The sequence below is a fragment of the Rhinolophus sinicus genome, chromosome 2, assembly GCF_057876585.1.
Source record: "Rhinolophus sinicus isolate RSI-liver-muscle chromosome 2, RSI-T2T, whole genome shotgun sequence".
Lineage (NCBI taxonomy): Eukaryota > Metazoa > Chordata > Mammalia > Chiroptera > Rhinolophidae > Rhinolophus > Rhinolophus sinicus.
In genome coordinates this window covers 115,844,428-115,856,934 of record NC_142502.1, presented here as the reverse complement: position 1 = coordinate 115,856,934, position 12,507 = coordinate 115,844,428, and the positions used below count along the sequence as shown (strand labels likewise).

The 12,507-nt window shown below is 44.6% G+C and overlaps 1 protein-coding gene across 2 annotated transcripts in view; it reads right to left on the bottom strand.

The window, feature by feature from the left end:
* Window positions 1–11,048, bottom strand: part of TMEM87B (transmembrane protein 87B) — a 35,495-nt gene extending 24,447 nt beyond the window's left edge. Inside the window, exons 1-6 of one of the 2 annotated variants that reach the window (XM_088795951.1) lie at window positions 10,751–11,048; window positions 7,482–7,542; window positions 5,352–5,443; window positions 2,464–2,595; window positions 1,479–1,532; window positions 277–367 (exon numbers count right to left, since the gene is read on the bottom strand). In XM_088795951.1, the coding sequence (XP_088652077.1) occupies window positions 277–367; window positions 1,479–1,532; window positions 2,464–2,595; window positions 5,352–5,443; window positions 7,482–7,542; window positions 10,751–10,882 (562 nt within the window). In that variant the 5' untranslated portion in view covers window positions 10,883–11,048. The remainder of the gene's footprint in view (window positions 1–276; window positions 368–1,478; window positions 1,533–2,463; window positions 2,596–5,351; window positions 5,444–7,481; window positions 7,543–10,750) is intronic. The other variant, XM_088795950.1, reaches the window with a different exon arrangement.
* Between the last annotated feature and the right edge of the window lie 1,459 nt (window positions 11,049–12,507).

The window sequence follows — 12,507 nt, the reverse complement described above, 5'->3', positions numbered from 1 at the left end:
CTATCTTCCCATTTCTATGTGTTAAAAACATTTTCTTTTTAATTTGGAAGGATGGAGAATTTTGTATCCCAGTATAAAGTGTAAAATTTTAAAATTTATCTTAATTTAAAATTTCTAATCCATTAAGATAAGAAGTTTAAAGTCCCCCAAGTAAACAGATTATTCAATTTTGTGATTAACAGGAATTCATTTCCGTACGATGTGTTTTAAAACAGAATGTAGATTTGGGTCAATGACAAAAATTGTGACTACAGTAAAAGCAGACAGTAAACATACCATTCAAATTCCAATTTGCATCTGTTTTGTCTGTTTTAATCGAAACAATGAAGATGTGAAACCCATCTCTCTGTGTCTTTGCAACAACATCCTGAAACACAAAAAAATAACCTTTATTGTTATTTTTTTAAATGACTCTATAAGATATACTCGTAGCTAAACAACTATTCGCCACATTGTAAATAACTTTTAATAACTGAATTGGGTTACTTTAAAAAAACACGGACAGAGAACACAGAGAAAAGGCAGAGGGGGCTGTAACAGTGGAAGGGAAGGACCCCATTTTTTGCCGCCATCCATGCAGACCAAAAGGGACGAAGGGGAAGGAAAGCCTTTCCCACTCTTCAACATTTTCTATTTTTCTTATTTCTACAGGTTTTCCCCTAGTGTTCCCATTCTGTGTTTTATTGAATATTACCATTCGAATTGTTTTTCTCCTATTAGTCTTCCCATGTTTTCCCCAATCTCATCAAGCATTCCGTCTTAAATGTGTTTTTAATTGAACTGTGGGAGGGGGAGTCGGACAGCACTGTGAGAAATGACTCGCATCCTGGTATGTGGGCTGAGTTGTCTAAATTCTTCACGGTGCTATGCTACTAGCAGGCCCCCTGGGACCATAACTGCTGCCGTCATGCCCATGACACCTCCAATGCCCCAAGTAACTGGGCCAAACTTCTCCCACTCCTTCCTGAATATTCCGTGTCCTTCCCTTTCACTTCCTGTCCCTCCACCTGTCACAGTTTGTGCAAAGCGAAGAGCCTGTCCCACTACTGCAGAGCGAAGGGCTCCCCGCTGTCGCAACGCTCCACACAATGGTGGAAACAAACAAGACGCACAAAGTCACAGAAGGAAAGCTGACATGTGCTCTGCTACATGCACCCAGTCCTCACACAACTCCTGACCCTCTCCGCCTCCTGTCTCCAGACTTTCAGTAATTCTCCCAAATAAAAGAAAGGCTGTGTACAAGTTAACCTTCAACTGTCACTTTAAAGAGATTTTTTAACAAAGACAGAAACAGTATACATAAAATTCATAGAGACGTGTGTAAGAAATTAGGCCATTTCAAATAAGGCTTCTCTTTTCTTTCCCAGTTCTAATAATCCTACTTTATTTCATTATCCAAATATTTATCCGTCAGCTGATTCCTTTCAGTCTTACTGTAACTTGTATATATCTGATTTGAAGACAAATAAATGACTCACCATTGATCCTTCCTGGTTTGAAACACTTCTGTTATTTGTAATTAGTTCTTTATTCTGGAAAAAATAATAAAATAATTCCATTTTATATTACTTCATTTCTAAGGGGACAGTTTTAACAATTAAGAAAAAATGTGTTATGAAAAAAGTAAAATCTGAAAACTGAACACAACAGAACAAATTTCGCTGTAGCCCAAACATGAGTAACAAAATCCTGCTTTTGAAAAATCACTTCCTTAATCAGGACAGTGGGTACCATTGGTGGGGAGGGTATTAGGAACTAAAAGGAGCTGCAGGTGCTAACATATTCTGTACTTGATCTGGGTCTACACTGGCATGTCAGGTTTTGAAAATTCATCAAGCTGTGTACTTCTAACATACCTTACTGTATGTTTATTACACTTCACAAAATTTTTAAGCAACCTCTTTAAAGTTTTTACTGAAGACATATTTTCAATTCAGAATTTTTAGAACAACAAAAAAGTAAGTTAAAATGAACTATAGCCTCACGACCCAGGGATGGTTGCTGGGAACATTTTAGAATCTGGTCTTTCATGCTGGGAGGGAGCAAGCGAGGAGGACAGAGTGTTCATGTCTGTGAAATGCTGGTAAGTCAATGCAGACAGACTGTCCTGAGATGTTGAACAATGTGGCTACTGGTAATGCTGACGAGCACTATTTTTCTGGGAAGATGGGGGCAGGTCTGAGTGGAGTGGAGAAAAGAGAGAACAACACACAAAGTGACAGCAGTTTGTGAGAGGATGACAAAAGGACCCTCTTCCAAGGGTGTTGCTGCAAAGGGTACAAAGAAACGGAACAACGGCGCCAACATCTTACAATGTATGTACTACCATACTCACAAAAGAACTAAGATAAAAATTAACTTAAATTAAGCACATTTATTAAAACTTTGGCAAAACAGAATTTAAGTTAATACTTGTATTCACTGGGAGTAAAATAGTTTTAACGTGCTAAGACAGATACTCACATATAAAGAGGGAAACACCTGTAAACCACTGTTGCAATCTAAGTTTTCATTTTTTGTTGTCCAACATTCGCTGTTCTTAAAATAATGACCACAAAAGTCTTCACCAACATTTCCGTGCTCCTGTGACAGCTCCTACCGAAGGTAAAATTCTGTTATAATTTATTTCCACACTTACTATCCAAGAAGATAAGTAAAATTTAATATCTAAATAATACCAAAAATTTATCTAGTTTGGAATACTTGAAAATATGCAGTAGAACAAAATACCAAATAGGAAAAGCGTTTGAATATCGTTTTAAGCAAAACTGAGGTAATCATAACATTTCAGCCCTTTCAACGTGCTCAGATACAGTAGTACATAATGTAACCATCATCTGACAGTAAAGAAGTGATGAAGATGTTTTAAATACAAACTATTTCGTCCTGGGGCTCCTTTCATCTTATCTCAGGGATAAAAGTCTTACAGAGAAAGAAAGCAGCATTTAACCAGGAGGAAAGACAGACCCAACACTGAGCAACATAAAGAAAGGTGCAAACCCAACCACAGGCAGGGGATGCTCTTTTACACACCAGGACCTAGGGCCCTTGCATCCCGGAAGAAGGAGTAAAATCCTAGGGCAGCTTCCGGTCATCATGAAAAGGTAAGTTGGCTTCCACTGGCCAAATAAGGACAATTTGAATGAAATAAGTAAAAACTGTGATAGATCATAACCACCACAAAGTAAAAACCCGTGAGTCCATGCCCATGACTGACAAACAGGAAGACAGAGGAAAAGAGAAAGCTCGTTCTCAGAGTAGAACGCTAATAAATGAAGAAAACACAGGATCAGAAAGTCACCATGTAGCAACCACCCAAGTAATAACTGCTTCAGCATGCAAGAATCAGAGGATGTGAAAATAAGGATTGAAGAGGAAATAGGATAGGTATCTACACACAAATACAAAAGTACTTCTTCATAAGTTACTGTTAGTAACAAAGAGAAAAGTAGTAACTTTACAGTGGAGAAACCTGGCAGAAACTTCCCTAACCAAGGGATCAAAGTTAACATCACAAAAATAGGAAAAACCAGAATTTTTTGGTGTGCCTGTCAAAAATATAACCTGAATCTAATCATGAGGAAACATCATAAATACTCAAATTGAGGGACATTTTATAAAAATAAGTGGTGTGTACACTTCAAATATATCACTGTCATGTCACAAAAGACCAAAAAAGAAAAAAATAAGCTGCACAAATGCCATGTGATCCTGGAATGGCTCCCATACCAGAAAAATCAAAAACAAAACAACCTGCTAAAAAAGGTGTTATTGGGACACTGGCAAAATTTTAATAAGGTCTGTGTATTAGATGTTGGTATCATTGTCAATATTAAACTTCCTGAACTTGACAATTGTGCTGTGTCACCACCTCAGTGACTACCACTGTTCTTAGCAAATATACATGAGGTGTTCAGTGTAAAGGGGCAAAATATTGAGGGAGAAAGTCAAAAAGGCAATATTCAAGGAAAATGGTATCTTTCACCCCAAATGGAAAGATGATATAAATAAAACTATGGAAACCCACACATTTTTCAAACTAGGAGCCAATAGATGACAGATCAGTTGAAAAGGAACTGATCCCAAAAGACCACGGGAGCATCACAGAAACAAGCACCTGGTGAGGGCATGGGAGTCTGGGGTCGGGGGAACCCCAGCTGCAGGGCAGGGGCAGGCCTCTCTCAGGAGCACCCCCACCTCCCCCCACTTTTCCCAATGGCTCCCTCCCTCCTCACGTCTTGCTGAGATCTACTCATACTCACGAAATCTACCTGCACTCCCGTAAATTCTAGGTTCCCTATTACTAACTTTTTAATAAAGTGAAACTTTTACATTTCTTTCTTAAATTGATTTTTGTTGGTATGCGACCCAGTCCCTTTATCAATGGTTCCTACATTTACTAACATTTTTCATAAGATACAAGGAAACTAAAAGATTTGTATTCGTCTCAGAAAACATGTACTTTGATATAATTACAGCATTTATTGCATAAGGCCCAAAGTAATTCTATGGTACTCTGAAACTACAATCTGTATTTCTAGCCTCCTCACCTGATGAGCTAATAAATCTTTATACTCATAATTAATTTTCCCTTCATGGATTTACATATTTTAAAAATTTGTGTTAATGTGATACCACCTCACACCTGTCAGAAGGGCTACCATCAGTAAATCAACAAACAAGTGTCAGAGAGTCTGTGGAGAAAAGGGAACCCTCATGCACTGCTGGGGGAATTCAAATTGGTGCAACCACTATGGAAAACAGTATGAAAGTTCCTCAAAAAATTAAAAACAGAATTACTTTATGACCCAGCAATCCCAATCCTGGGTATTTATTGGAAGAAATCTAAAACACTAATTCAAAAAGGTATACACACCCCTATGTTCACTGCAGTACTATTCACAACAGCCAAGATATGGAAACAACCTAAGTGCTCGTCAATAGATGACTGGATAAAGAGGAAGTGGTACATATACACAACGGATGAAAAAGATGAAATAGTGCCACTTACAACAACATAGATGGATTTTGAGACTATTATGCTAAGCAAAATAAGTCAGATGGAAAAGGACAAAAACCATGTGATTTCACTTGTGGAATATGAAACAAACAGAAACAAACTCATAGACACAGACAACAGAATGGTGGTTATGAGAGAGGACTGTGAGGGGAACGTGAACTGGGTAGAGCGTCAAATACACAGGGTTGGAAGGAGACTGGACCCTGGTTGGTGAGCATGCACAGGAGTACACAGGTGCTGAATTACAAGGCTGTACACCTGAAATGTATATAATGTTATTAACCCATGCTACCTCAGTAAGTATAACTTTTAAAACATTTGTTTCACTTACTTCCAGCTGAGAATATTCATTTTGACAGGTATAATGCTTCAAGTGCCAATCGATGGTAAACCTCACAGGCCCGGAACAATGGAATGACTTAACTGTTTAGAAAAAGATAGTCTAATTTTACAATAACAATATATATACTCCATTATAAACTTAAGGTTTCAAGAATGTAATTTAAAATAGGCTACTTCGATGAAACACTGAGTACAACGTTACCTACTTTCTCCAAAAGTCACTGCAAAATCAGAGAGATAAATTCATTAGATGAAATTATCCTAGTTAACCAAAATTTGCTGTACCAGTGTTCATTTCATGTATATGTTGTGTCCAGTGTTAAGACCAGCTGAGTAGCCAGATATGATGCCAAGACACTGCTTATTTCACTCTTAAATGTTCTCTTCACTGACTTATTCATTCAAAAAATACCAAGTAAACACCCCCTGTATACCTAGAAGGGACATAACAGTGACCGAGAGCAATCCCTATCCTTGCCATAAGAGGCACCAGAGGAGGGGAGGGTTAACAATTAAACAGGCCCCCAGCAGTCTAGCAGAGCACAGTGGGGCACTGGTGGGCTTGCTGGCGGGGGGAGGCCTCTAACGGGAAGAACAGCAAGAGTTAGCCCAGTGAACAGGGGGTGGAAGAGTTTATGCAAAGGCCCAGGGTGGGTGAGAGCATGGCTCCAGCAGAAACATGGAAACAGTGCCTGTGTTGGAACACAGCTGGGGAAGCTGGAGGACATGCATAAGGCTCTTATGCTCCACTAGGAGCTTCCAAAGCACCAGCAAATGTTTCAAGTGGGAGAGTAGCATGGTTAGACAGACTGAAAAGGATTAAGTCTAGACTGAGAGAAAGCTCTTTTGGGAGTGTTGTGACAACATGGCAACTGGCTTCACTCAGACTCAGAGTCAGAGGGCAGAGCAGATGCCACAGTGTCTTTTACGACCTAGTGTCAGAAGTGGCATGCCATTCCTTCTGCCACGTTTTACTGGTCAGACCAACGTTGAAAGAATATGGTAGGGGGCTACACAGGTCATGAATCCCAGGAGGCACGGACCACTGTGAGCCATCTCGAAGGCCAGTAAGCAGCAGGAACCCAAACAGAGCTGAGACTGACGTTCCAGAGGCTGAGGGGGCAGAATTTCTGGGGCAGAGCACCCAATACCTGGGAGCTACACAGAGAAGAGTGAAAGAACTCTGCACAGAGGTCCCACCTTGGGCTTCAATTTCCTCTTACCAAGGTCTTATGACCACTGACGGTCTGATGTCACCGAGCTGCTTTGAATCACCTCTGCTTTCTAGCTGACAGAGGGCCTACTTCCCTCAGCCAAGACCCACATGTGGCGGACACCAGCAGGTGATCAGAGCATGGGGAGACAGAGAAAAGGGGCATGACTCTGGGTCCCCAGGAAGCCAATGTGTTCTGCCCAACAAAAAACTACTCCATACCCCAAAACTTTAACTCTGACAACCAACCTTCCCAGGCAAGATCCTGGAGACACTAAGAGGAGTTGGACCACAGCAAATGTTATCCAAAGTCAACCATTAAAAATACCGAAAATCTCAGCCTCTGACCTGGTAATCCTTACACAGCGGTCATTATGTGGACAACACGATACCTAACAAACACTGTCACTTCCAGATGCCCCAAAATCCTAATTAAAATGTTAGTGTCCAGTAATTTTTATTTTATTTTATTTTATTATATGATCATATGTATATTTAGAAAATTTTGAGGAGTATAAAGGCTTTATCATAATTATGACATTTCATATATTCATAAAAGGAATTTATCTAGTTTTAAAGGCTGAGATCCAGAGTCAAATTTCACAGCAGTCAAGTACTTTTTTGCTAAGCCTACTTTATTACATATTAATTAATTATAGTTTTAAAATAATTTATAATTTTCTGAGACAGATCAGAAAAATCAGTTCTTGAAAATAACCAAGACTCGACTGAAACAAAAGAAACCCTTAATATGTAGAACCACTTAAAACAAAACATTTGCCTAGTTTATAAAATATCATACTACTTTATATTAATTTAGCTTAAATTAATGTATTAATTTATAATATATTACGTTACTAATTTATAATATATTGTTATATTAGCATTATAGTTTACTATACTTACCAGAAAATTTGATCTCAGTTGAGTTAAACATAATTTTCCTAAATATCAAAGGTCCTGATTTCTAAAGTGAAAAACACGAAAATATAAAAAGATCTCGTTAAACATTTTTCTCTACTGTTTGAGTATAGCTTTACCCTGTAAAATACATAGTTCTAGTCCTTGCACAGCTCCCTATGACCAGAATGACTATTTTCTAAAAAGGTAAATCTGATCACATCACTCACTTGCTTAATCCCCTGCACCCCACACTGATAAGGCTGGATGGGGAAATGCCCCTCCCACCAGCGACCTAGCCAGGGGCCAGCCACACCCAGGAGCTGAGGGCAGCCGACATTGCCCAGCAGTGCTGCTCCCACAGGGGACCTGCCTGTGCCCTGCAGTGAAGGTGTTTCTGATAAAGCCCCCAACCTTCCCCCTGCACTGTGATGGATCTCCACTGAGGACTTACAGCAGACCAGCGTCACTGCAGCTCGCAGGGCTGAGCATTATCAGGGCTGCCCCTCTCTAGAAGCTTCCTTTCAGCTCCTCCAAAGCATGATCCGCCTTCCTGCCCTCCAGACCCTAGTGGTCTACCTGGAAGCTGACTTAAAACCCTTCTCCACTCCGCCTCTCTTTCCTCCTTAACTCCTTCTCAGCCTTCAAAGCCCAGTTCACAAGCCCCTTCCTCAGGAAGTCTTCCATCATACCCCACGCCAGGCCAGGCCCTCCTTCATGCGGGCTCCACCATTCAAACACTGTATTACTTAGTCTGCCCTCACCAAGAGTAAAAACGCTGTGAGGCATGACTGTGTTAAATGGACAAGAGGTTAGGCATGAAAGCAAAACACTGATGGGACAGGCAACTCTTTCCTGAAAACCCTTTCCCCTCCCAACAGTTTCAACAGCAGTGACAATAAAACCCCAGCCCGGGTCTCTCCTCTGAGCCCCATGTCCACATACCCAACTGCCTAAAGGTCACATCTACCAGGATGTCCCGCAGGCATTCCACAGCATGCTGCCCAAAGCCAGACATCCCTCTCTGCTCACCACTCTCCCTGCACTGTCCACCCTGCTTGTTGTAGGTGATGCCATCCTGTCACGTTAGCCACGGCCCCTTCCAGTCCCTCACCTCCATTGCCCATAGACCAAAGTGTGCCCACTTTATCTCACACACCCCCCCCCCCAAACTCAGCTCCTGCTTGCATTTCCTGCTGTACTGCCCTGACTCAGACCGGTGACACTTTTCTGCCCACACTGTGTAATAACTTAACTGACCCTCTGCCTCGAGATCGGGCCCAGAATTCATCTTGACAGCAGCCACAGTGATCAGCATTCATACCCAAAATATTTCAATGGCTCTCACTCATTCACACCCCCAAATTTCTACTGCTGGCCTGGGTGCTTAATCCAACCAATAAATGGGGTTTGGGCCACAGGGGGGCCTTTAAAAAAAAAGTTTTGAATTAGTTGACATAATAAAAATATGGATTCTGCCTTCACTTTTAAAAGGTAGACCTGGCAGTTCTGTGCGTCCCCTGCCATATGGTGTCCCCTAGCTAGAGCCCAACAGCAGCTTCCCTCATCAGAAGGGGTATACAATCTCAGTCCACTGCATTCCCCCAGCCTCCCAGGCCTGAACCATCTCACTTCACTTGCCCGTGTGACTTAATTCGGCCCCTGCAGGTCCTTGATAGACCACGGGCCTCAGGTTCAAGGCTCAGGTATGCAAAGCTTATGGGTGCCTGTGTCCCCTCTGGCCTTCCTGCCAGAACACTCAGCAGAAACACTATTTCCTGCACAGCTGCTGCTCTACTCCCCGCTTCTTCACCAAGGTTTTTTAAGACCCCACCAGGCACCGACTCCAGAAAGCAGGGTCAGGTGACCCCTTGGCGCTCCAGTAATAACACAAGATGCTGCCACATATGGTATGTAATGACTGCTCACGAATCTGCAGTCCCTACCGTGTGGGTTTCTGGAGAAGGGGCCGTTGTCTGAAATTCAGCTTTGCACAGCAATGGCCAGTGCAGTGTGTGGCGCACAGTAGGTGCTCAGACTCTTTGCTGACATTTACAATCAAAACAACCATTTCTTGATAGATGTGCAGTACACATGAAATGCCAACTTTCCTTTCCTCTTCTGAAGGACAAGTTCTGGCCACTTGAAATGGGAAAAAAATCAGCCTACTCTTTGCAGAGAATCGTTTTATGGACTGCTACTGGTTTGAGTCATACAGGACTACCAATTATGAGGGACCCAAGGAAAAACGTCTCTCCCTCACACAGGAAGCAAAGTCATTCTTTCCCCATGGCCTTTGGAGTCTCACCATCCAGCGGGTACGTGGCAAAGATCTTTACAGATAGCTGTTTACCAATCTGCACAGCTGACTCCCTTTCAATACTGTTCCCTGTAACTTAGCTTATGACACAGCTCATTCACTCCAGAAGCAGTATGAAACCCTGAGTGCGGATCTCTGAGTGTTGCTCCTTTTTGACCAGAGAAATGTAATAACGGGAATATGCCGGTTCTATTGCTGCCGCTGGGAATGGGGCCCCCACTGGTAAGGGTCCTGGGAGACATGAAAAACAGCTACTTCTGGCCCTCTGCACAGCCTTTCTGTCGTGGGAAGCATCGTAGCTTCGTACTACTTTCTTTTTCTGGTCGAGGAAATCAAAGTAGAAGTTTTGCCTCTAGAGTTTGGACATATTTCCATGCCGGAAAATACTCCTGTCAAAAAGAGCTGGACGAGTCGTCCCATCTAGAAACACGTGACATAAGGCCTCTTCCCGATTTCCTGTTCTAAAGTGTTTAGCAAGACTTTCCAAAATACCACCCCTGCGCCCCAACATCGCCTCGTGAAACCAGGATGCCAAGTGCTCAGATGGCTTGGCCTGGAAGGAAGGTTGCACGGCCGCCGGCCTGAAGACTAGCCCCCCAAACGCTCCGCCTCCACCCACACGCTACCGGGGACTGCGCAGTTCCCGGCCCAAAAAGAGGGAAAGAGGGTGGGTGGCCACAAGTGTCCCCTTCCCAGTCACAGAGAACACGGAAGCGGCCCGCGCCTTCTCGTTTCTGCCGGAACTGAACCGGGAGTCCCCCGTGTGGCCTCGCGGTGTGGCCCCGGGGCTGCCGGGGACGCAGCTGAGCGCCAAGGCCGGGGCTCGGTCAGAGGGCAGCCGACCCTGCAGCGGCAAACCCGTCTCCCCCACGCCCTGGCCGGCGGAGGAGGGGCGCCCGTGGGGCAGAGCCCGCCCGGGGTTCCGGGGGCCCCGAGGCCGACACGCGCCACTTACGTCGCTGACCGTCGCTGCCCAGCGCCCGGGCTCTGGGACAGCGCCCACGGCCGCCGGCGCCCAGCACAGCAGGCACAGCGTGGCGCGCAGCAGCGGGGCCCCGGCCGGCCTGCGGCGACGTGCAGCGGCCATCTTGACGCGGACGCCACCTGGGCTTGGGACGCCGGAGCGCCGGCCACACCTGTGCGGTTTCGCCCGGAGGAGACTGGGGGTCGAGCGCGGGAAGCGGGGCCGGGCTGGGAGGGAGCTGGAGGAGGAGCTGGACCGTGAGAAGGGGACAGGCGGGGCCGCAGGAGGGCGTGCCCACAGCGGGGGCGTGGCGGGCCGCCACGAGGGCGGGTCTTCGGGAGGCGGGGCTAAGCGCAGCAGGGCCGGGGGGACTGGGGGGCCGGGGGGTGGGTGGGGGGGTTGGGGGCGGGGCCGGCCCGAGGCAGAAAGCTCCTGTCGCAGACTCCGCTGGCAGCGGTCGGCCGCCTAGCGGGGTGCTTGGGGTGGAGTTGAGCGCTAAAGTTCTGCTCGGTGTGTGTCAGTTTCTGGAGTCCTCTGTACGCGCCCCTACCCCGACCCTCTCAGCTCAGATTGTTCTCTAAATTCGTGTAAAGTGCCTGAAAATACTTTGAGATCGGGGTCGGTTGAACCTAAGGCATTGCACTGCGAGCAGAACATCGGTAGGACAGTTAGTCATTTCTGGAACACATGAAGTTGCCTCATTACTTCAAGCTAAGAGGGGCAGAGCTTGGGTACTTGACCCTGCATCTTCAGCTGTGAAAGCTGAATAAATGTCTTGCTCTCAAGGAGAACTACTTTTTAAAAATTATTGAATGTAAATAATGTCCAGCGGAAGAATAGAATCCTGAATTAACATTGTCATTAACGTAAAACAAAAGGGATTTATAGTCAAGCGCCCTCCTCCGCTGCCTTATCAGTCACCACAGATCGTCTGTGCCTCTGCCTTTCCCAACAGGCAGTTCGATCATTTGGATATGGCAAGGAGTAACAGTGTCCAAGGGTCAGAGGGCAGGTCAGGTGGGAGGACAGAACACAGATGGTGCTTAAGTCCTGCAGGAAGAGTTAAGGGTGACTTAGCTGTGGGGCCAGAGGTGGTTGGAAGGGGTTTTAGTTAAGACTAGCCTGTGCCACGCCTGGTGGACCGTTAAGACCTTACAGATGACCAGCTATTGGTGTGAGATGGACAAGGGAAAGATATTGAAATAGTACCAGAATGCACAGGTTCTTCTATACCATGTCAGGAAGACAGCACATTAGTCTAAGGACATCAGACAGGCAGTGGTGGTTTTCAAGCTTGGAGGACAAGGTGCCCAGAAAGGTCATTTGAGCTGTTATATGAAAACTAAGATGGGTATGGGTGTGACCAGTTAAGAATATTTCAGTAATTTGTATGACCAATTAAGAATAAGTTACAGTAACCAGAGATAGTGGCCTCAACAGCAGCAGTAGCCAGGAGGAGGGAGATTTGCATGGATTCCACAGATATGGAGGATGGAGATTTTAAATTAAAAAGCTTGGTGATTGATTAGATATTGGAGCTTACGAAGGAGAGGAGTTGAGGCTAGTACCAAGGCTTCTGGCTGGAACAGCTGAACTGTGGAACATCTTGAGGAGGAAAAGATGTAAACACGATAGGTCCAAGCTCCCCCTCCCCTGGAGTGGCCAAGTGAAGCCATATTCTGGATATGAGTCTGATGTCAGGAAAACAAATTGGGACTTTGTGGTCATTCTCATGTACATAGAGTCTG